General features: G+C 43.5%; 2 protein-coding genes across 6 annotated transcripts in view; one reads left to right on the top strand and one right to left on the bottom strand.

Annotated features, from left to right (window-relative positions):
* LOC137541113 (cAMP-dependent protein kinase type I-alpha regulatory subunit-like) overlaps nucleotides 1-13,639 on the bottom strand; it is a 132,204-nt gene extending 118,565 nt beyond the window's left edge. The window contains exon 1 of the mRNA XM_068262262.1: nucleotides 13,495-13,639. The gene's annotated coding sequence lies outside the window, so the exon portion shown is untranslated. The remainder of the gene's footprint in view (nucleotides 1-13,494) is intronic.
* LOC137541112 (WD repeat domain phosphoinositide-interacting protein 1-like) overlaps nucleotides 12,776-25,858 on the top strand; it is a 66,896-nt gene continuing 53,813 nt past the window's right edge. Inside the window, exons 1-2 of one of the 5 annotated variants that reach the window (XM_068262258.1) lie at nucleotides 12,776-12,924; nucleotides 25,472-25,554. In XM_068262258.1, coding sequence (XP_068118359.1) covers nucleotides 12,881-12,924; nucleotides 25,472-25,554 — 127 coding nt within the window. In that variant the 5' untranslated portion in view covers nucleotides 12,776-12,880. Of the gene's footprint in view, nucleotides 12,925-13,765; nucleotides 13,931-19,648; nucleotides 19,671-20,753; nucleotides 20,787-25,471; nucleotides 25,555-25,858 lie in introns of those variants that run through there. The other 4 variants (XR_011025083.1, XM_068262257.1, XM_068262260.1 and 1 more) reach the window with 4 other exon arrangements.

Genomic DNA, 25,858 nt, shown 5'->3' on the forward strand with positions numbered 1-25,858 from the left:
CTTGCTTGGATCGCACTAGCCTCTAGCGGTAGCGGCTGTGGATCCTTCTGATCTATGTTCTTGGAGTGTAAGCTGGAGCAGCGGTTGCTACCGGCTACCTCATCTGTCTGTCGTGTTTGGATCGCACTAGCCTCTAGCGGTAGTGGCTGTGGATCCTTCTGATCTGCTTTCTTGGAGTATAGCTGGAGCAGCGGTTGCTACCGGCTATCTCATCTGCCTATCTTGCTTGGATCGCACTAGCCCCTGGCGGTAGCGGCTGTGGATCCTTCTGATCTGTGTTCCTGTTCCTGTACAAGGATCGCACTCGCTCTGGCGGAAAGAGCAGTGGATCTTCCCTAGCCTGTTCCTGAACCCGGATCGCACTCGCTCTGACGGAAAGAGCAGTGGATCTCTCCTCTCTTATTCCTGTTTTCCGTTTGTCTGTCTTGTCTGATACGAACGCTTGCTGTAGGCTCGGTGAGGTAACCGTTAAGCAAGCGCTCGTGTTCTCTGTTTCGTGTTTGTCTGTCGGTGGTTAGTTATGCGTGCTTGTCTCTGTTGCGCTTAACGTGCAGAGATTGCGCTGTAAACGCGTTCGCTGTTGCAAATGAGTGCGGTGTTCGCGTTTAGTTAGCGTTTGTTGTTTTCGTTGTTTTCTCATTGTCGTTTGCTGTGCCTTTGCTACTCTTGAGTTCTGTTCTGAACAGTCTTGTGTCACTTCTGGCGATCACCTTTCTCGCGATCGCGTTCTTGCTTTTGTTTCTGCTGATGTGTGTTCACCGTTGCAGGGTTGCGACTAGATTAGTGAACACACATTCATCCTGTATCTGTGCTCTTTCTCTTTAAGGGCTGTTAAGCCCCGGATTGTCTTAGATCTGTACAATTCCCATCTGGCTGTGCAGAGGTTGTGCTCGTTTGCACTCCACAGCGCCATCTGCCGGTGGGAATTGCCCTCTACTGGTGCATTGCACCTAGCCTGGGTTCACCCAATTATACGCTTGTGGAGGGTTTTCACTGTGTCAGTGCGCATCTTGTGCGTTGACCGCGAAAACGATTCCGCAAACGTTACACTGGGTTAAAAAAAAGGCAGAAATGATGCCACTTTTGGCATCACAAAGAACCTGTGAAGATGGAAACCAGCAGAAATATGATTTTTTTTTTCATATCCCAATTCTCTTAAATCTGACTGTAAACACTAAAAACAGGATAGGTAAGCTAAATAAATCATTTCTTATTGGATGATTTTTTTTTCAGTTAATATGGAGTTCCATCCCACTTTAACAAGGCTTGGAGATTACCGAATCAGGGATGTAAAAAATCATGGGGCCTCCCAGTAAAACTTATCATGGGACAACCCCCTTTCCATGTTCACACCCCTCCTGGGGGCCCATCTGCCAGGGGTCATATAACAAGTGTGGCCATCATGCACCCCCACCCATAACAAGTGTGACCACACCACCTGATTTGTATGGACTTCTGTATCAGCAGCGGGGGGATAAGTAGTTGGGCCCCCTACAGCTCTGGGAACTCTGTCACTCTACAGTCATAGCTGTGGCCCAAAGCTCGTTTGTCCACACAGGGGTCAGATGTTGGCATTAAACTAGTAAAAACAAAAAACACAAGGACGACGGGAGTCCACTATCGTGTATTAACGTAGCAGCAAATGGATTCAGATAAGGTCAAATTATACTCACAATTGTGGGTTGCTTTTGACGGCAACCACTATTCAATGCATGTAGAGAAAAACCGTCTCCACTCGGCCTTGTTGATCGCTGCTCCAGAAGAATTTTGCTCTATAACGTATAGTAGCGAATACCCTACTAAGGTAGGGTGAATATTTCTAACAAAAGACACTATTGGAGGCGCCCATGGGGTATACAACTATAAAGCAACAGATACAAATTTTCTGTGGTAAGAAATAGAGTTCTTACCTTATAAGAAGTCTCACAGGTCAAATTAGTGGAAAGCAATTTATTTTTATACTTGCACAGGACAACGCGTTTTGCGACCCTATCGTCGCTTCATCAGGTGAAATAATGTGCTTGAAAAGAACATACGAATGGAACTCAGACTTGGACGCATTATCATAAAAAGCTAAATATAATGACATCTTTACAGCAAAAATGTATATATTAAAACATTCTATAAAAGAGGCAAAAATGTATACTTTAAAATATTCTATTAAAAAGGAGAAAATCTCCTTGTGTCACAAAACAAACAAACATATGTTTCTCTGCTGCAGCCAGATCCAAATTTTGGACTCTATAGTCCCTCAAGGGATCAGCTATTGCAGAGACACCCACATGCACTATACTGCACTCACTTTATTTAACAGGTTCAAGCAAGTAAAATTAAGTTAAAACCAGAGCACTTTTACATAAGAGCCTACTGTAGGCCCCTAAAAGAGGCAGTATACTAAGGATTCATGACAGTCAGTGATTATGGTTGGAGTGGTCTATGGTCTAAAAACTAGGGTACATATAGTTGTAAGCATTTAATAGGGATTAATTAAAATAGATTAAAAGGCTAAATTTATTCTTTAGTCTTTGCCTCAACCATAAATCAGATGCAGAATGCATAAAAAACGCTAAGTCACTATTTAACTAGTTGCACTACGGGTCAAGACACGATGTAGCTATGTAACTATTTGGACTACGGGTCCAAAAAACAGGCCATCTCAACATTTTCGTTGAGCCCAATAGGGCCCATTGCATCAGATCTGATAATCCAGGAGGTTTCCTTACGTAGGAGCAAACACTCTCTGTCTCCCCCTCTATGGGGTACTGGCATAAAGTCCAGGCCCGCAAACATTAAGCAATCTGGATTCCAGTTATGTGCTGTTCTCATGTGCTCTATCAACCTTGGACACACATTTGATCTTTTCTCTATTGGTGTTTGATGTAAAGGAAATGTTTGTTAAACAGATAGTTGTTGTCATTCATATATTGTACGAAGTTGTCGGTGGATCCACTATCGCCATCCCACAGGAATATTAGATTGTCTATTTATCGACGATAATACACGATATATTAGGAAGGTGAGGAAATCCTAAAATGTTTTCCAGGAGTCCCATGGTTAAGTTGGCATAGAGTGTTAGCCATCTATAGGTAGGTTGCCAGGTGATTTCTTTGCGTTCTGAGAGAAGTTGTGGCTAATCTCTTAGAAAGGATGGTAATTTGTAGACATATGGTTTTACTGTAGATGCAGATCTATCACTTCTGATAAATGTGAAGAGAGAGAATTGATTCCTGCTATAATCGGTCGTCCTGGTGGGTTCTTAGTGGATTTGTGGATTTTCGGAAGGTGATAAAAGTGTGCCATAGTCGGATTATTAATGATCAAGAATTCTTTCTCGGCTTAACTGATTATACCCTCCTCTCTAGCCGCCCCAATCAGGGTTTCCATCCCACTTTAACAAGGCTTGGAGATTACCGAATCAGGGATGTAACAAATCATGGGGCCTCGCAGTAAAACGTATCATGGGACAACCCCGCCTCCATGTTCACACCCCTCCTGGGGGCCCATCTGCCAGGGGTCATATAACAAGTGTGGCCATCATGCACCCCCACCCATAACAAGTGTGACCACACCACCTGATTTGTATGGACTTCTGTATCAGCAGCGGGGGGATAAGTAGTAAGTATTTGGGCCCCCTACAGCTCTGGGAACTCCTGCAGTTGCAGGCACTGCTCCCTCTACAGTCATAGCTGTGGCCCAAAGCTCGATTTGTCCACACAGGGGTCAGTTGTTGGCTTTTAAATTATCCCCACCAAATTATCAGCAGCATTTCATAAATTAATCAGAGGGATAGAAGGACTCACTTAACAAGAAAGGATAGACAAACTGTGCTTATTTAGCTTAGAAAAAAAGGCTAAGGGGTATAAATACATCAAAGGGCAATACAAAAGCTTGGCAGATTAGCTTTTTGTCCCTAGGGTTGTACTATGGACAAGAGGACATGATCTGCGTATGGAAGAAAAAAGTTTTTGCCATCTATTTAGTTTCAAACAGTTTTATTAAACGTAGCAAAAGAAATAGCCCCAATTGGGACAAGCACAGAAGTAACATAATACTCAAAATGTAGTAATCATATTCTAACATAGAACAACTGCACTAGCCTTTTTCAAAAAATCCACAATGCCATCGAGTTATCAAAAAAATAGCTCATGTTTATCCCCATATAGTAAGGGCAAAGCTTATAAATTGTTACCACCTCCTCATAGGTTCAGTTGTAATCTAAGTAAAGAATATAATAAAGCCTTTATTTAAGAGAAATGGTTTGCCTAATATAGAATATTATTGCTATATAATAGTGGACAGATCGGCAACCTAAGGTAGAAAAATCCCAGCCGTTGCCCCTTCTGTTCCACCAATTAAATGCCAATGTGAAATGTAGATCAGAACCGTCAACAACAGACAATGGGGTTAGTTATCGCTTGGGTCATAGAAGAAGAGGAAGGCAAGAAATTACTGAAGGTCACTTAATTGCTTTGATGGGGGGTGGGAAATGTGGGTCTGCTATGTACAGGAGGGCCAAGCATAAGGTACAAAGGGATCCTCCAGCTACATATCAATGTTAGCTAAAATATATAATATAGTGGAGTCCTACGTTGTCAGCGTATTGTATCCAGGGATCCCAAGTTTTTTTAGACTGGTCCATTCTATCCAGAGAGATGGCCAAATTCTCTCATATATCATTAGTTGATGTATTTTATTAATAAGGGGTCTAATTAGAAGGGTAGGGGACTTCCAGTTGGCAGCCAAGTAGGACTTCTTAGCTCCCTTAACAATGAGTTGGACTAATTTATGGGCCTGGTGGGTAAAATGAGGAGGTTTATGACCCAGTATGAGGATTGCTGGATCCAACCCTATTGAGAGAGAGGTTACTTTAGTAATTAGCGTGTTGACTTTGTTCCAAACAGAAGATACTAATGGACACAACCACCACATATGAGAGAATGTGCCCACCCCTCCACAACCCCTGAAACACAATGTTGGGAGAGTTGAAGTAGCCTTGTGGAGCCTAGAGGGTGTTAAATAGGCCTTATGAAAGATTTTAACATTCGTTTCTATTTAAGAAAAGTAGAGACTCCCCTTCGTAACAGTAGTAAAGCATTCCCCCCCAGTCTTCCTGGTCCAGGGAAACCTGAAACTCCTCAGTCCAAAAATTCTTAAGTTTTTCAATCCCCGAAGAACTATGTTCTACGATGGTAGCATAAATCTGGGAAATTAGTCCACCCTCCAAAGGTGATCCCATGACCCAATTTTCAAAAAAGGTACGCTGGTTAGTATAACCCCTATACACAATTGTGCAAAAGAAATGCAGAATTCGAGTTACTTGAAAAGAAAATTTGGCAAGAGCTCAGCTTTCTCGAGGACCTCCTGGCAAGTAAGTAACCTACCTCCTGACCGAAAAGCAGACAAATTAGTCATATTTTTACGGGAGGCCCAGGAGATTTGCCATCTATTTAGAAAGGGGTCCTTCACAGTGAGAGTGGTTAAAATCTGGAATATCTTACCTCAGGAAGTAATTATGGCAAATTCTATATCTGCATTTAAAGAGGGCTTAGATGCTTTCCTTGCATTGAAGGGCATCCCACAGCTAATTATTAGGTAATTCCCAGGAGAGTTGATCCAGGGATTTATCTGACTGCTATCTGGAGTAGAGATGGCTTGAACCTCCGATTTTAGGTTTGCGAACCTCAAACGCGAACTTCCGAAAAAGTTCGCGTTTGCGCAAACTTTGCAAACCGCAATAGACTTCAATGGGCAGGCGAACTTTCAAAACTTCAAACATTAATTCTGGCCACAAAAGTGATGGAAAAGATGTTTCAAAGGGTCTAACACCTGGAGGGGGGCATGGCGGAGTGGAATACACGCCAAAAGTCCTGGTGAAAAATCAGGATTTGACGCACAGCAGCGTTTTAAGTACAGAAATCACATTGCAGTGCTAAATTGGAGGCCTAAAGTGCTTTAAAACATCTTGCATGTGTATACATCAATCAGGGAGTGTAATTAGTGTACTGCTTCACACTGACAGACCAAACTCATTGTGTAACGCACCGCACACAGCTGTTTGTGTAGTGATGGCCGTGCTGGACTGGTGCGCACCATGGCGAGAGTGCAGGCGATAGCAGTTTTCAAGCCCATATGGTCGGCGGGCTGAGGTAGCTCAATGACAGAACAACAGTGATTGTCCAGATGATCAAATTTGGTCTGTCCACAATGAAGCAACAACCTTATTATCTTGGGTGTGCCCCACAACACATTCATATAGCCGGCGAGCATTGCTTCATTGTGATACGCAAGCCCCTTCACTGCGGCAAGGTAACGATCACGAAGGGAAATTGACACGTACATGCCTTTTGTTTTATTGTTGCAGCCGCAGTGCAGCCAGAAAAATTAGGCAGGCATGTACACACACCAGAAAAAAATAGTATTGTTTTCGTTAGCGGCCGCTGCTAGCAGCGACCTTAAAAATTCAGGAATCCACCTGGAGTCCTGGACCCTGTTGGTGGTGGCGAAGAAGGCAGTCAAGCGGCCTGCAGGCAGAGATGCTGTGTGGGGACCGACCTAATCTTGAGGCAGGCAGTCACATGGCGTGCAGGCAGAGATGCTGTGTGCGGGGACTGACTTAGACTTCGGGTGGGCAGTAGCCCTCCGGGATCCATGCCTCATTCCTTGTGATAAAGGTGAGGTACTAAACACTTTTTTGACTTAGGCAACTTCTCTTCTCAGTGACAATGCCTCCAGCTGTGCTGAAGGTCCTTTTTGACAGGACGCTTGAGGCAGGGCAAGCCAGAAGTTGAATGGCAAATTGTGACAGCTCTGGCCACAGGTCAAGCTTGCACACCCAGTAGTCCAGGGGTTCATCGCTGTTGTCTACATCCGCAGTTAAGGCCAGGTAGTCGGCTACCTGCCCGTTAAGGCGTTGGTGGAGGGTAAATCCAGAAGGGCTAAGGCATTGGACTAAAGAATGTCCGCATGTCCAACATCACCATAAGATCGCTAGAGCGTCCTGTCCTTGGACATGGTAGGAGGAGGAAGATTACTGGCAGTGGCACCTTTATTCCGTTGTGCTGTGACATCACCCTTAAACACGCACTGTAAAGCATACTTGCCAACTTGTGGTGCAAGTGCTGCATCCTTTCTGCCTTCTGGTGATTTGGTAACATCTCCGCCACTTTGTGCTTATACCGAGGGTCTAGTAGTGTTGCCACCCAGTACAGGTCATTCCCCGTGAGTTTTTTTATATGGGGGTCCCTCAACAGGCTGGACAGCATGAAAGATGCCATCTGCACAAATTTGGATGCTGACATACTATCCATCTCCTCTTGCTCTTCCTCAGTGATGTCAGGTAAGTTCTCCTCCTCCCCCCAGCCATGAACAATAGCACAGGAAAGTTGAGCAGCACAAGCCCCCTACGACGCCTGCTGCGGTTGTTCTTCCGCCTCCTTCTAAAAAAAACACCTTCCTCATCTGACTCCTCTTCCCCCCTCCTCTGTGCTGCCGCAGGTGTTGAGGAAACATCTGGTTCTGCTCATGATTGTTCCCACAACTCTTTCTCCTGTTCCTCTTCATGCTCCTCCACAGCTTGATCCACCACTCTACGCATGGCACGCTCCAGGAAGAAAGCATATGGGATTAAGTCGCTGATGGTGCCTTCACTGCAACTCACCATGTTTGTCACCTCCTCAGCATGAGCATGCAGGCATTTCGCATGAGTGTCCAGTACTTCGGCCAGAACAACCCCAGCTCCCCAGAGCATGACCTTTCACTGTAGTTGTACAGATACTGGTTGACGGCTTTCTCCTGTTGTAGCAGGCGGTCAAACATCAGGAGCGTTGAATTCCAGCGAGTCAGGCTATAGCAAATCAAGCGCCTCACCGGCAAGTTGTTTCTCTTCTGAATATCGGCCAAGCGTGCCATGGCCATGTAGGATCTCTTGAAATGCCCACACACCTTCCTGGACTGCTTCAGGACCTCCTGTAAGCCTGGGTGTGGCGAACATTACGGAAAGTCGTGCGCAATCGCCAACGACTTGCGTAATGGTCCAGCCCATTACTGTCAGTCCTGTGTAGAATAAAACAAATACCTTTCCTTTTGCTCTCTTCCACTGAAAGCAAAAGCCCCTCACCCACATCCTGTGTCAGGTCAGAAAAGAATTTCACACGTGACCGACCTCCTAGGCAGAGCCATTTGGTGCACAGCTCATTCCCCAAAGGAACTAGATCCAACCGGTAAGATAAGAGATTCCCTCCAAACTCATAGACTCAAACAAAGGAAACTTTAATTTATTAATAATTCAAAATAGGTTTGGCACAGAAAGGCAAAAATTACATTTTCGGATACCCATAAAGCAGTTGTATCATTCACCTGAATTACAATTTTCTAACTGTAAGGAATCAGTAGAGAAACGGCTTTATCCAGCCTGCGTAGAGCGAATGCGATAGAATAGGCATGTGTAGCCTCATTTGATACAGGGTCGCAGGTCGCTTATGAATATAGTCTCGGATTTGCGATGAGCCAATCTGGGGCGGAGTCACACAGATTATTAATAATTGGTACATTTTCTTGCTCTGAGTCTGGGGGTGGCAACCTTGCTACCAGGAGATAACCCTGCCTTAAACACACCTACTTTCCAGGTAGTGACAGCCCAAAACTCAGGTCCTATAAAAGTGGGGCGGGACCAAACCCGCCCAGTTCTCCAAATTCCATCGACCAGGAAAGACCAGGCATGCGTTCAAGAAGAACCGACGCATGCTGTGTTCAAGGACTGTTAACATTAATGCCTACTTTTAAACTGGACTCTGTTTCTTCATTCTCCAAATGGACTGCAGCCATAACTAAGTAAGAACTTTCTAATTTTACCCCTTTATTTTTAAGCTTTGTGATATATGTTAATTGGTGTATATAACTGTATGTAATGCGTCTTTATTATTAAACGTTTTAAAAATCGTTTAGCGGTTATGACCTGTTGCTGAACGTACACAATCGTACCCATTCTTCTGAAACCGCTACCCCGTGGTTAATAGAAGTGTACATTTATAACCCGTATGCGTGAATCCAGCTCAGATAGTCAGATCTGACCCAGGTTCCTGCATACCGCAAAGGGTTAACAGAGTTCTCAAAGTATTGGCATAATTACAGTAGCGGGCTGTGTAACCCGCTTGGTGGCAGATCTTTGAATTGTATGTGTGAGGTGAGTCCTTTGGCGTCTGAACACTCCCTCCGCGAGTCAGTTCATCAAATTGCGAAGTCGGGTTACCCTTCGTGATGAGCAAAATGACCGTGTGAGAGGATTTCTGACGCTGATCGATTGACCTCATCCGCAGACCGGCCTTGCGGTCTGTGACATTCTGGGTACTTAGACACAAATCTCGGCTCTGCCTGATCAGTAATCCAGCACCTATTCAGCAGGAGACCTTAGGCAAGTCTCCCTAACACTGCTACTGCCTATAGAGCGCGTCCTAGTGGCTGCAGCTCTAGCGCTTTGAGTCCGCCAAGAGAAAAGCGTGATATAAGTGTTTGTCTGTTCTGTTTTTTTATTAGATTCAGCACATGTGCCATGCAGGGTACATGTGTCAACTTTCCCAAACTCAAAGCCGAAATGAGATTGCTGCCGTTGTCACACACCACGTTGCCGATCTCCAGTTGGTGCAGGGCCAGCCACTGATCCACCTGTTTGTTCAGAGCAGCCAGGAGAGCTGCTCCAGTGTGACTCTCGGCTTTGAGGCAAGACATGTACAAGATGGCGTGACACCGTCATACCTGGCATGCAGCATAAGCCCTGGGGATCGGGGGGTGTGTAGCTGGAGAGGAGATCGCAGCACCAGTAGAGTAGCGCTGCCACTCAGCCAAGGAGGAATAGGAGGACAACAGCGAAGAGGATGTAGCAGGAGGAGAAGGAGAGGAGGTGGCAGCAGGCCTGCCTGCAAGCCGTGGAGGTGTCACAACTAGGTCCTCTGCACAGCCGCGTACTCCCTGCTTGCCAACAAGCCTAACAACACCCTAACTAAGCATTCTCTAATCTCTGCAGCAGCCTCTCTCCCTTCTCTCACTAACAACGCAGCACACAGAGTGAGAACATGGCTGACACTGCTGACTGTGTCTGCTGACTGTGATGAAGAGGGTCAGAGTTTAGCCCAATGATGTAGTATAGGGGGCAGTTCGAACTCGCATAAAGTTCGGGTTCGATCGCGAACAATAAGTTCGCCATCTCTAATCTGGAGTCAGGAAGGAATTTTTCCTATTTAACCTGTTGCCGACTGCTCCACGCCAATTGGCGTGAGCAGTGCGGCAGCCCCAGGACCGCTCCACGCCCATTGGCGTGAACCGTCTTCTATGGGGCTAGCAGGAGATCGCGCGCATCTCCTGCTTGGGGGGTGGAACTCCACCCCGCCTTCAGTCTCTGAGCGGCGATTCGGGAGACATAGACTGTTAGGCCGTCTAATTACTTTGTACAGCGCTGCGATCTGCGGCAGCGCTATACTGGGGACATCCCCCTGGGACACTGGAGAGTGATTGGCTCTCATAGCCTGAAGCCTATGAGAGCCGATGGCGTGATTGGTTGGCTGGGGGAGGGAGGGGCATGGGGGGAAACAACAAAAAAGTTAAATTAATTTAAAAATCTTGTATATAAATATTGATTAAAAAAAAAATAAACAATGTGGGGGCGATCAGACCCCACCAACATAGAGCTCTGTTGGTGGAGGGAAAAGGAGGGGGGAATCACTTGTGTGCTGTGTTTTGCAGCCCTGCAGCTTTGCCTTAAAGCTGCAGTGGGCCAATTAAGTAAAAATGGCCTGGTCACTAGAGGGGCTTAACACCGCAGTCCTCAAGTGGTTAAAGGATACCCGAGGTGAAAATAAACGAATGAAATAGACAATTGTATCTATCCTTCTTCTCCTAAAAGTGACTTTTTAAGATATCCCACAGTTTTACTTTATATTTAAATTTACTTTTTAAGTTTTGTTTTACTGTTTATTGTTTTTGCTCAATGACACATTCATAGAAGTATGCCAGAGCTAAAATCTATGAACTAATGACCCTTTTTATCTCTTTCGTGCTCTCAGAAACCATTTTCTGCTAGGAAAGTGTTTTATAGTTGTCACTTCTTTTCAGTGAGAGTCACACTGTAGTCTCATCCAGTCCTGACAGGAACTGCCACTTACATACCTGATGTTTTCCTCTTCCAGGCAGAGAAAGAAAAAAAGGAACACAGCATAGTTATTTGTGTGCTAGGCACTGTACATACATGTCTATCTCATCATGTCACATGTCACCTCGGGTATCCTTTAAGGCTAATTGGCCCTTATAAGGAAATTATTATTATTGTTGATTTATAAAGCACCAACATATTCCGTGACACTGTACAAAGTAGGAAACAAACATGGGGTACAAAAAAATACAGACAATGGTGTACACCCATTTAGAGCCGGGACAAGGTCCTTCAGCACCCAAGGCTGAGACAGCAAAGTGCGCCCCTCCCATCCCAGCCGTCACACACTAATTGCTATTAGACTAAGAGGCGTCCCAGGGCCCCCAACATCCCCAACACCTTAATCTCTAGTTATCTGGCTTGCAGTCACTGCTATGTATGCCCTTTTCTTATTTCTTTGTGCTTCAAACACAATTGGGAATGACAGCTGAATGAATTGTGCGCCCCCTCCTACACTGCGCCCTGAGGCTGGAGCCTCTCCAGCCTCTGCCTCAGCCCAGCCCTGCACCCAATATTCAAAATACAGAATTGGAAAATACAGTAACAAATTGTGACTAAGCATAAGTTGTAATTTGATCCCTCAGCTTTATCAGCTAACTGCCACAGCAGAGAGCTAATTGGTAAACACAGGCTGTTAACAATATGTCTGCTTCCATGAAAGCAGGAAGTAGACACACTGTAGATTTATTGCAGGATTTGTATCAGTCGTAACAAATACATGTTTTTCTTTAAAGGGAACCAGAGATGACTTCAATAAAAAAAAATTATACATACATGGGGCTTCCTCCAGCCCCATCCGCCTGGATTGCTCCCGCGCCGGCATCCTCCGCTTCCCGCAGTTACGAGAATCGGGTCCTATCGGAGCCAGCCTACGCAGAAGTGCGTCCTCTACCTATCTCTCCAGCAGCGTATCTCTGCAGCGGCTGCTGGAGAGATATGCAAACAGCGCACTTCTCCTACTCAGACTGGCTTCGACTGACGGCAGTGCGGGCCCAGTTCTCATAGTTGTGGGCACTGGAGGACGGCGGCGCGGGAGCAATCCAGGCGGATGGGGCTGGAGGAAGCCCCAGGTATGTATACATTTTTTTATCTTTTCATCTCTAGTCACTAAAGGTTATTATGCTGTTGCTTATCTTGAGCAGAGAGGAAGTGCTGGGCTCAGGTCTTCTTTAAAGACTTCAACCATACATTATATTCATACGTTTTCATGGACCTGTACCTGAGTCCTGAAAGGGAAACTAATGGAGAAGAAAGAAGGCAGGAGGATTTGCTTGTCAAAAAAGGACTGTCCCTTCGAACAAGGGACAGTTTGGTGCTAGTATGACTATGAACAACAGGAGGAGGGAGGCAGGTCACGTGTCACATGCGCCACCATATTAGAGGTGGAGAATAAAGCAACTCTTTTTAGTCATTCCTCCACCAACATGGCGCCTGAGGTGACAGCGTGGCTGTGTCTGCCAATCACGTCCGGCCGTGCTGCGTCTCCGCCAATCACAGCACTTTCCAAAAGTGAAGTGGGCGGGGCGGATCGCCGTCCACAGACTTCTCTGGCGACCATCAGGCTGGAGGCAAGGAGCGGAGGCGCTGGTTGGCTGGATGAGGAAGGGGCGGAGCTCCGGTCTCAGCTGACATTTGTTTACTGCGGATGTGGCGGAGCCGGTACACCCGGAAAAGCAAAAGATGGACGAGGGGACCCTCTGCCTGTCCTACAACCAGGACTGCACGTAATACTGATAATCTATTATTATACTGGGGGAGGAGCCACTGCCCATCTACACCTAATACAGAGCATACCATTATTATACTGGGGGAGGGGACCCTCTGCCTGTCCTACAACCAGGACTGCACGCAATACTGCTAATATATTATTATACTGAGGGAGGAGCCACTGCCCATCTACACCTAATACAGAGCATACCATTATTATACTGGGGGAGGGACCCTCTGCCTGTCCTACAACCAGGACTGCACGCAATACTGCTAATATATTATTATACTGAGGGAGGAGCCACTGCCCATCTACACCTAATACAGAGCATACCATTATTATACTGGGGGAGGGACCCTCTGCCTGTCCTACAACCAGGACTGCACGCAATACTGCTAATATATTTTCCTGGATAGAGATGGCGGCATACAGATGGGTTAGGCCACGCCCCCTGACCCCGATAGGACAGCACACATAATAAATTCAAAGAACCCGCCCCCTCCAGCCATTCTTTTTTATCTGTCCTCGAATGGACAGCACACTTGTTTTTCACATATTTTTCTTTTTTATAAAGCGCCGTTTTTACCTTTTGTTTTCTTTTTTTTGGCGTTCTTCGGACGGGTTCAGCCTCTCCCGTCCGTGCGGTGCATTGCGGCCTCTAAATGGGGCTTAGATATGCGGAGGCGAGAGCCCTCTGAGCCGCATGAGTGTCCCTGGTGGTAGCCGGCACTGCTTCTACAGTGAGCCGGCTCTTAGTATGGAAGTGCAGCCAAAGTCTCGCGAGATTTGCTGAGACTGGCACCGATTGGCCAGAAGGGGTCACCTGACTCGCAGGGATCCCGGAAGAGGATTTAAACTGATCTCAGCGCGCAGAACGCCAGAGCGGGTGGCAGCTGATCCTGCATGCTGCGGTACCGCTCTGGCTGCAGCATCTGTTTCGCCTCATTAGGCATATTATCCAGTTCGGTCTTCAGCATTGGATCCAGGTACGCAAGGCAGCTATCCTTCACGCAGCTGACCAGGTAATATGAATTTATTCCTATCTAATGACATGTCAATGTGATTATAGGATGGATGTACACAGAGAAGGTCCTTCTAATCCCCAGGAGAGGTACTGAGTGACTGAATGTCACTCTTTTCTTTTCTCACGTGGGTGTTATTTGATATATTTTAATGCCACAGGGGTTTAATGGTTTTTAAAAAAAAAAAAAAAAAGAGTGCTATCTCCCCTTATATTTGTCGGATTTTTAGTGGAACATATCTTTTTTCTATGTCTCCACAGTCCGCATGAGGGAGAGAGTGGACAAGAGGTGTCTAAACGTCACCAGTCCTTAAGAGGGGCGCAATCTCGGTCATCCTCAAGACCTGGGAGAAATCGATCTTCTTATGATGCAAGCTCATCTAGAAGAAAGTCCCCTGAAAGGAGGGAAAAGTCCAAGAAGGATGATAAACGATCACAGGAAAGGCGTACATCCAGGAGGCGCTCTCCATCTAGGAGATATTCTCCATCCAAAAGACGCTCTCCATCTAGGAGACGTTCTCCCTCTAGGAGACGGTCTCCAGGAAGATACTACAGTAGAAGGAGCAGATCGCCTAGACAAAGATATGATTCTAGGAGAAGGTCCCCTAATAGGAGATACTCTCCAGACTTTGGCTACCATAGACATTACTCAAGGAGATCTCATAGCCCACATAGAAGGCAAAGATCCCCAATTCCAATACCTATGGAGGATCAAAGATACTCCCAGCCCGCTAAATCCCTGTGTTGGTCCTGTGCCCAGCCAGCTCTTCCTGACAAAATGGTGTGTGAGGCATGTTTTGCTGAGTTAGGAAGGGACAAAGATGCTGATAACCAGCAAGTAATGTCTCTAATCCAGCAGGCAGTTCAAGAAACTTTTGACAAGATGGCAGTATCTCAGCAGGTTACGTCTGTTCCTCAAGCTCAGACAGATGAGGCCGCTTCCACTTCAGGCCTACCTCCAGTAGGTTTTGACTTTGCTTTAATTCCAGCCTTTGTTTCAGCTATTAAGTCTGCAATTGGCTGGGAAGAGGATAAGGAAGCGGAACAAGAGCCGGATAAATATTACCCACATTTAAACAGACAGCCGAATAATTTCCCAATGATGAAAGTTATTAAAGACATATTTATTAAAGAGTGGAACAAGGTGGAACAAAAACCTTCCTTATCTAACAGGTTTATGAAACTTTACCCATTTAGTAATGAAGATGCAAAGGTAATGGATTGTGCACCGGTGGTGGACGCATCCATCATGAGGCTGGCGCGTCATGTTACTCTGCCGATGGACGATGCTGTGTCTTTTAGCAATCCATTAGATAGGAAGGTAGATACTGACCTTAAGAAGGCTTTTCTTGCGGCTGGGGCGGCATGTAAGCCAGCAGTAGCCTTAACCTCTTTGGCGAAGGCAATTAAGGTCTGGGTTGAAAATATTGAGATAGCCCTCAATTCTGGCACTGACAGGCAAGAAATTATAAAAGCCTTAGACGAATTGAAGCTGGCGGGTGACTTCGTAGGAGAAGCGGCTATCGATACCATAAGATCTTCAGCTAGAGCAATGTTGCTTAATGTAACAGCTAGGAGGGCACTATGGCTAAAACCTTGGTCTGCGGACCAATCTTCCAGAAACAATTGGTGCAAAATACCGTTTGACGGTGAGCACCTATTTGGTACAGAAATGGACGGGGCGATAGCCAAAGTAACCGGTGGAAAATCCGGATTATTGCCACAGGACAGGAAGTCAAAGACTTTTCGTCAGCAGCCAAATAGGAAGCAGTCTTCGGGGAGATACCAGCAGGCACGGTCCTATAAGCCCGGAAAACCATTTAACAGAAACTGGAGGGGTACTCAGTCGTCCTTTCTTAAGTCAGGGAAAAACAAGACTAACCCTGGAGCTAGCCAAGGCCCAAAGACATTCTGAAGGTGCGACCACCCAGACGAACCAGGTGGGAGCAAGACTGCGTTCTTTCCTGGATGTTTGGGTGGAGACGATAAAGGACGATTGGGTAGTGAAAACCTTAACGAAAGGTCACTCCTGGAAATTCAAGCATACTCCACCCAGAAAGAGGTTTGTAGAGACAAAGTTAGTGCGCAACCTTCAGAAGCGTCAGACATTGTTAGACTATGTGAACTTCTTGGTCAAAGCCAATGCAATAGTCAAAGTTCCACGAAAAGAAGAATTCAGGGGAATTTATTCTCCACTCTTCTTGGTTCCCAAAAATTCGGGAGGTTGGCGTCCAATACTAGACCTGAAGTTTCTCAACAAGTATATAAAGATTCGTCACTTCAAAATGGAATCCCTACAAACTATTATAAAGGTCGTAAGGAAGTTCGATTGGATGTCGACAATCGATCTCGCAGACGCTTACCTTCACATTCCAATACGTCAAAGTTTTCAAAAATACCTGAGGTTTTCAGTAAACAATCAGCACTGGCAGTTTCAAAGTCTGCCTTTCGGCCTGTCGACAGCCCCAAGAACTTTCACAAAAATACTGGTTCCAGTAATAGCATTCTTGAGGCAGAAGGGTATAAGAATATTCCATTATCTGGACGATATTCTTTTAGTCAACCAAGATCGTTCCCTTCTTCTCCAGCACCAGCAAACACTATTGTCACAACTTCAGTCGTTAGGTTGGATTGTAAATCTACAGAAAAGTCAGTTGTCACCCTCTCAAGATCTAATATTTCTGGGAGCAAGGTTCATAACCAGTCAAAACAAAGTCTGCCTTCCAACTCAGAAGGTGATATCAATCCGAGAGAAGATCAGATCAGTACTATCTCAGAGATGCCGGTCAGCGAGGAGATGCCTCAGTCTTCTGGGAACTCTCTCATCCACAATTCCCATGGTGAAATGGGCACACTGGAACCTAAGAGAATTTCAAATCTTCTTTCTAAGCAAATGGAACAAGAAGTTCATGTCCCAGAAGATGGTGTTACCATTAAAGGTCAGAAACTCGTTGATCTGGTGGACTCAGGAAGCTCACTTGACGAATGGCTACCAACTCTTACAGGACAGTCCAGTCATAGTGACTACAGACGCCAGTCTAGTCGGATGGGGAGCCCATTGCGAAGGTATGCAAGTACAGAACAGATGGAAGACGATGCAGTCTGGAGTTCCCTCGAACATAATAGAACTGAGGGCGGCATACTTAGCTTTAAAGGCTTTTCAGCATCTGATCATAGGGAAACATGTGCTTCTTCAAATAGACAACACGACGGCAGTAGCCTACATCAGGAGGCAGGGGGGAACAAGAAGCCAGTCTTTGTTTCAGGAAGTAAGCCATATAATGACTTGGGCGCAGAAAAATTTGTCGACTCTCACGGCAGTATATCTGCCGGGACCCCAGAATTGTCTGGCAGATCATCTCAGCAGGCAATTCGTGAATCCTCACGAATGGGAATTGAACAGTCAAGTATTCCAGTTGATCGTGCAGAAGTGGGGCCTTCCTCAGATAGACATGTTTGCCTCTCCAGAGAACAGGAAGTTACCACTCTACTTCTCCCGTTATCACAATCCAACATCAACAGGAGTGGACTGTCTGACATTACCTTGGGATTTCAGCCTGGGATACGCATTTCCTCCATTCCCTTTAATAATGAGGTTTCTTCAGAGGCTGACCTTAGAGTCAACCATGATCATCCTTATTGTTCCAAACTGGCCCAGGAGACCATGGTTTCCAATGTTAATGGAGATGAGTGTGGAACAACCAATCAAGCTGCCTCAGATTCCGGATCTTCTGACACAGGGAGAGCAATTGTACCCCAATGTCAGCAGCCTCAATTTGACGGCCTGGAGGTTGAGAGGCGGAAGTACTTAACTTTAGGTTGTTCAGAAGAAGTGACGGCTACTTTGCTGCTGGCCAGAAAAAAATCAACAAATGCCACATACCATAGGATATGGGATAGATTTGCTAACTTTGCAGCAGCTAATAGCTTCGACATCTTAACATCGAGAGTGCAAGATATCCTGGGTTTCCTTCAATCCGGTGTGGATAAAAACCTGAGCTTGTCAGCAATCAAAGTGCAAATTTCGGCTCTCTCTGCATTGACTAGTATAAGATGGGCCCTGAATCCTATGGTCATTCAATTTGTACAAGCTGTTCACAAACTAAGGCCTCCAAGGAAGCCTTTCTTCCCCCAGTGGGATCTTTGTGTAATTTTGGAAGTTCTATCAAATCCACCCTTTCATCCAGTAGAATCAGCATCTTTATGGAATACTACCCTGAAAACAGTGTTCTTGGTTGCTATTTCATCAGCAAAGAGAGTATCTGATTTGCAAGCCCTTGGGTGCACGGAAAATCTGCTTCAATTTTTCCCAGATAGGGTAGTCATTAGACCAGTGGTTCAGCATATACCCAAAGTGTCTTCATCGTTTCATATTAATCAAGAACTTACCTTGCCAACATTTCGTTTAGGCCAGGAAGATCATCCATTAGATGTAGGAAGGAGCATTAAGACCTATTTGGACATTACTCAGTCATTCAGAAATTCTGATCATCTATTCGTAAATATTCAAGGGGCTAGGAAAGGTGAAGCCGTAACAGCTAGAACAATAGCGAGTTGGCTGGTTAAGATAATTCAAATGAGTTACAAGGCTAAAGGATTGCAAGTGCCTAGAGAAATACATGCACATTCCACAAGAGGGATGGCAGCCTCTTGGGCATCTTTCGCAAAAGTCTCAGTTGAAACAATTTGTAGAGCAGCCAGCTGGTCCTCCTCTCATACTTTTCTGAAACATTACCATGTTAACCCTGCATGTCTTACCTCTCTGAATTTTGGTGAAGCTGTATTATCTGCAGTGGATAAATAAATTATGTTTATGCATTTTCCCTCCCTCTTTTGTTTGATTTTGTATATCCCATCTGTATGCCGCCATCTCTATCCAGGAAACCGGAAAATTGTATACTTACCTTCGGTAATTTTCCTTTCCTGGATTAGAAGATGGCGGCATACGAATCCCACCCTCTGGTCCATTCGAGGACTGATTTTCAAGAGAATGGCTGGAGGGGGCGGGTTCTTTGAATTTATTATGTGTGCTGTCCTATCGGGGTCAGGGGGCGTGGCCTAACCCATCTGTATGCCGCCATCTTCTAATCCAGGAAAGGAAAATTACCGAAGGTAAGTATACAATTTTCCGGTATTATACTGAGGGAGGAGCCACTGCCCATCTACACCTAATACAGAGCATACCATTATTATACAGGGGGGAGGGGACCCTCTGCCTGTCCTACAACCAGGACTGCACCTAATACTGCTAATATATTATTATACTGGGGGAGGAGCCACTGCCCATCTACACATAATACAGACCATACCATTATTATACAGGGGGGGTCCCTCTGCCTGTCCTACAACCAGGACTGCATGTAATACTGCTAATCTATTATTATACTGGGGGAGGAGCCACTGCCCATCTACACATAATACAGACCATACCATTATTATACAGGGGGGGGAGGGACCCTCTGCCTGTCCTACAACCAGGACTGCACGTAATACTGATAATCTATTATTATACTGGGAGAGGAGCCACTGCCCATCTACACCTAATACAGAGCATACCATTATTATACAGGGGGGGGGGGAGGGGACCCTCTGCCTATCCTACAACCAGGACTGCACCTAATACTGCTAATCTATTATTATACTGGGGGAGGAGCCACTGCCCATCTACACATAATACAGACCATACCATTATTATACAGGGGGGGGGGGACCCTCTGCCTGTCCTACAACCAGGACTGCACGTAATACTGATAATCTATTATTATACTGGGGAGGAGCCACTGCCCATCTACACCTAATACAGAGCATACCATTATTATACAGGGGGGGGAGGGACCCTCTGCCTGTCCTACAACCAGGACTGCACCTAATACTGCTAATATATTATTATACTGGGGGAGGAGCCACTGCCCATCTACACCTAATACAGAGCATACCATTATTATACTGGGGGAGGGGACCCTCTGCCTGTCCTACAACCAGGACTGCACGTAATACTGCTAATATATTATTATACTGGGGGAGGAGCCACTGCCCATCTACACAATACAGAGCATACCATTATTATACTGGGGGAGGGGACCCTCTGCCTGTCCTACAACCAGGACTGCACGTAATACTGCTAATATATTATACTGGGGGAGGAGCCACTGCCCATCCTACACTTAATACAGAGCATACCATTATTATACTGGGGGAGGGGACCCTCTGCCTGTCCTATACCCAGGACTGTGCCTAATTCAGCTAATATATTATTATACTGGGGGAGGAGCCACTGCTCATCTACACATAATACAGAGCATACCATTATTATACTGGGGGAGGGGACCCTCTGCCTGTCCTACAACCAGGACTGCACGTAATACTGCTAATATAGTATTATACTGGGGGAGGAGCCACTGCCCATCTACACATAATACAGAGCGTACCATTATTATACTGGAGGAGGGGACCCTCTGCCTGTCCTACAACCAGGACTGCACGTAATACTGCTAATATATTATTATACCGGGGGAGAAGCCACTGCCCATCTACACATAATACAGAGCATACCATTATTATACTGGGGGAGGGGACCCTCTGCCTGTTTTACAACCAGGACTGCACTTAATACTGCTAATATATTATTATAATGAGGGAGGAGCTACTGCCTATCCTACACATAATACAGAGCATACCATTATTATACAGGGGGGGAAGGGACCCTATGCCTGTCCTACAACCAGGACTGCACGTAATACTGCTAATATATTATTATACTGGGGGAGGAGCCACTGCCCATCTACACCTAATACAGAGCATACCATTATTATACTGGGGGAGGGGACCCTCTGCCTGTCCTACAACCAGGACTGCACGTAATACTGCTAATATATTATACTCGGGGAGGAGCCACTGCCCATCCTACACTTAATACAGAGCATACCATTATTATACTGGGGAAGGGGACCCTCTGCTTGTCCTACAACCAGGACTTCATGTAATACTGAATATATTATTATACTGGGGGAGGAGCCACTGCTGCCCATCCTATACCTACATCTAATACAATTGAGGGTTCCCCCTTCAGTTTGCAACTCGCCAGATCCAGCTCCCTAGACGTGCCCAATCACGTCTTGGGGTACAGGCCACCCCTCACCTCTATGGCAATACTGCTGGGCTCCTCTCAGTGACCACTCTCCAGGGTTCCTTCCACTCAATAAAGACATGCCATCAATATGGTAATACTCCTGCTATCTTCTTGATAACCATCTTCCAGGGTTCCTTGTTCCTAAGTTTAGTATGTCTGTATACCAAACACAAGAGAAACAAATGCAAGAGAAGCAAGATTGCTTCTCTCACTTTTGGTCTAAAGTCATACAAAACTGGTAATACACACAGAAACTGAAAGAGAGCTACACTTTCTGCTGATGAAAATCTAAACTTAGTATAAGGCTAATTTTGGAAGACGTACTGTAATGAAAATAAAATAATTTGTTTATTTTTGATTATAAGTATTTATAAATTATTTATTCAGTGTTTGCTCGGTGTAAAATCTTTCCTCTCCGATTTATATTCTGAAATTTAGCACAGGTGGTGATGTCTTTAGCCCTGCCAGGTGATCTTTGAGGAATGTTTGTTTCTTAGCGTTCTATGTGCAGAGGGAGGTACTGCTTGCGTGGCAGTTGGAAACAGCTGGTATTTTTCCATAATGCAATGAGATTCACAGACAGGAAACTGGCAGGGCCATGGCCCTGACATCATATGATGTCCCTGACATACAGATGTCCCTGATGATCTATTGAAGAAAAGGTAAAGATTTCTTGTGAGAAAAGGGGTATGGGCTACTGTCTGTTTTAAAAAAAAAAATTGTGAAAATCGGCTCACTAGGGCCTGAGCAATCCAGCGCAGCGGTCATGGGCGAGCTGAGCTCGTCCATAGCGCTAAGCTGGTTAATGTGGCACTCCAGTGCAAGCGTCACAGATATTCCAGTTCTTTTCCACACAACTTCAAATATGATTTTATCTCTATTTGGGGTTAATTCACAAAACTTCTCATGAATTCCTATTAACTCACAATAGAGTTGATTTACATAACAGCGGTAATGTTACTGTACACGGCAAAATTATCCTAACACCAGTAAGTACCGTGAGTTACCGCTATACCGTTGCTATGGTAGGGCACATAACTTATGATTGTTAGCGTTATTAATAGCGTAACTCGCAGTACTTACTGGCGTTAGTATGGGTAATGTTGCGCTGTGTGTGCACGGTAACACATCCGCTGTTATCTGAATCAATGCCTACTATATTTTTTTTTATGTGTCTTAATTCATGATTTACCGTATATCTCCTCATCTGACTTAACACATTTTTTTTTTAAATTACCGTAGCTTTCCTTTTCTATTTATATCATGAATTAGCTTTCCTTTTCTATTTATATCATGAATTCGCTCTCCTTTTCTATTTATATCATGAATTAGCTCTCTCATTCTATTTATATCATGAATAAGCTCTCCTTTTCTATTTATCTCATGAATTAGCTTTCCTTTTCTATTTATATCATGAATTAGCTCTCCTTTTCTATTTATATCATGAATTAGCTCTCTCATTCTATTTATATCATGAATAAGCTCTCCTTTTCTATTTATCTCATGAATTAGCTCTCCTTTTCTATTTATCTCATGAATTAGCTTTCCTTTTCTATTTATATCATGAATTAGCTCTCCTTTTCTATTTATATCATGAATTAGCTCTCCTTTTCTATTTATATCATGAATTAGCTCTCCTTTTCTATTTATCTCATGAATTAGCTTTCCTTTTCTATTTATATCATGAATTAGCTCTCCTTTTCTATTTATATCATGAATTAGCTCTCCTTTTCTATTTATCTCATGAATTCGCTCTCCTTTTCTATTTATCTCATGAATTCGCTCTCCTTTTCTATTTATATAATGATTTAGCTCTCCTTTTCTATTTATATCATGAATTAGCTCTCTCATTCTATTTATATCATGAATTAGCTCTCCTTTTCTATTTATCTCATGAATTCGCTCTCCTTTTCTATTTATCTCATGAATTCGCTCTCCTTTTTCTATTTATCTCATGAATTCGCTCTCCTTTTCTATTTATATCATGAATTTGCTCTCCTTTTCTATTTATATAATGATTTAGCTCTCTCTTTCTATTTATATCATGAATTCGCTCTCCTTTTCTATTTATCTCATGAATTCGCTCTCCTTTTCTATTTATATCATGAATTTGCTCTCCTTTTTCTATTTATCTCATGAATTAGCTCTCCTTTTTCTATTTATATAATGATTTAGCTCTCTCATTCTATTTATATCATGAATTAGCTCTCCTTTTCTATTTATCTCATGAATTAGCTTTCCTTTTCTATTTATCTCATGAATTAGCTCTCCTTTTTCTATTTATCTCATGAATTAGCTCTCCTTTTCTATTTATCTCATGAATTCGCTCTCCTTTTCTATTTATCTCATGAATTAGCTCTCCTTTTTCTATTTATATAATGATTTAGCTCTCTCATTCTATTTATATCATGAATTAGCTCTCCTTTTCTATTTATCTCATGAATTAGCTTTCCTTTTCTATTTATCTCATGAATTAGCTCTCCTTTTTCTATTTATCTCATGAATTAGCTCTCCTTTTTCTATTTATCTCATGAATTAGCTCTCCTTTTCTATTTATATCATGAATTAGCTCTCCTTTTCTATTTATATCATGAATTCGCTCTCCTTTTTCTATTTATCTCTTGAATTCGCTCTCCTTTTCTATTTATATCATGAATTTGCTCTCCTTTTCTATTTATATAATGATTTAGCTCTCCTTTTTCTATTTATATAATGATTTAGCTCTCTCATTCTATTTATATCATGAATTAGCTCTCCTTTTCTATTTATCTCATGAATTAGCTCTCCTTTTTCTATTTATCTCATGAATTAGCTCTCCTTTTCTATTTATCTCATGAATTAGCTCTCCTTTTCTATTTATCTCATGAATTAGCTCTCCTTTTTCTATTTATATAATGATTTAGCTCTCTCATTCTATTTATATCATGAATTAGCTCTCCTTTTCTATTTATCTCATGAATTAGCTTTCCTTTTTCTATTTATCTCATGAATTAGCTCTCCTTTTCTATTTATATCATGAATTAGCTCTCTATTTCTATTTATATCATGAATTAGCTCTCCTTTTCTATTTATATCATGAATTCGCTCTCCTTTTTCTATTTATCTCATGAATTCGCTCTCCTTTTCTATTTATATCATGAATTTGCTCTCCTTTTCTATTTATATAATGATTTAGCTCTCCTTTTTCTATTTATATAATGATTTAGCTCTCTCATTCTATTTATATCATGAATTAGCTCTCCTTTTCTATTTATCTCATGAATTAGCTCTCCTTTTTCTATTTATCTCATGAATTAGCTCTCCTTTTCTATTTATCTCATGAATTAGCTCTCCTTTTCTATTTATCTCATGAATTAGCTCTCCTTTTCTATTTATATAATGATTTAGCTCTCTCATTCTATTTATATCATGAATTAGCTCTCCTTTTCTATTTATCTCATGAATTAGCTCTCCTTTTTCTATTTATCTCATGAATTAGCTCTCCTTTTCTATTTATCTCATGAATTAGCTCTCCTTTTCTATTTATCTCATGAATTAGCTCTCCTTTTCTATTTATATAATGATTTAGCTCTCTCATTCTATTTATATCATGAATTAGCTCTCCTTTTCTATTTATATCATGAATTAGCTCTCCTTTTCTATTTATATCATGAATTCTCTCTCCTTTTCTCTTTATATAATGAATTAGCTCTCTATTTCTATTTATCTCATAAAGGAGTTGATTCTCAAAGCTTACTTATTCTTCACATTAACTGTTAGGAGAGCTAGTGCTTGAGAAAAACAAATAAGAGTTCATGAGACAAACAGATAAGGAGAGATAAATCATGAGTTTAAGTCATTTAAGCGGACCTGAACTCACAACTTCCCCTCTAAAAGATACGCAACAGCTTAATAACCCTTACAGAAAAACATTTCTTTGTTACAGCTGATACAATTCCTGAAATAAATCTACAGTGTGTCTACTTCCTACTTTCATGGAAGTAGACATCGTTAACATCCTGTCCTTTTAAATGAACTTATCTGCCATGGCAGTCATGTGACACAGGGGAGATATCAAATTGCAACGTTTTATTTGTCGCAGATGAGGGGGAATTAGACAGGCTAAACTCTCATAAATACATACAGGCTGCATTTCTTTATGTTTTTCTTCTGTCCTGTGCAAGAGATCAGGTCCACTTTAAGGAGAGATAAATTGTGAGTTAATTGGTAAGTGAAATGAGTCAACAGAAAAGATTTGTAAATCAGCCCCAAAGTATTTTCATGAAATATCAGAGACCCCACCTCACTTCCTGTTCTTTGCGGCCATGTCTGTTGAACAGGAGATGAGACCAGAAGCCTAATGGTAACAAGAATCTGGCCTTTCTATAGAACTGTAGACTAGATCACCAATTTAACTTATTTTTTTCTTTCCAGGTCTCTGGCCATTGGGATGAGGACGGGCTACCGGTTGCTCTCACTCAGCTCTGTGGACAACCTGGACTTGGTACATGAAAGCTGTAAGAACGTTTGCTTTATTTACAGTGTATTAAGATCTGCTGTCCACATGGTCTCAGTATGGGATGAGGGGGGGGGGGGGTAGGGTAACATCCTGTGTTGTGGCTTCAGCCAGTAATAGAAGCCACCTGTCACTACGGTGCATGTCAGGAAGTTTAAAGGACAACGGAAGCGAGAGGGATAAGGAGGCTGTCATATTTATTTCCTTTCAATCCATACCAGTTACCTGACTATCCTGCTGAGCTGCTGCTTCTAATACTATTAGCCATAGCCCCTGAACAGGCATGCAGCAAATCAGAGGTTTCT

This window comes from Hyperolius riggenbachi, chromosome 12 (assembly GCF_040937935.1).
Source record: "Hyperolius riggenbachi isolate aHypRig1 chromosome 12, aHypRig1.pri, whole genome shotgun sequence".
Lineage (NCBI taxonomy): Eukaryota > Metazoa > Chordata > Amphibia > Anura > Hyperoliidae > Hyperolius > Hyperolius riggenbachi.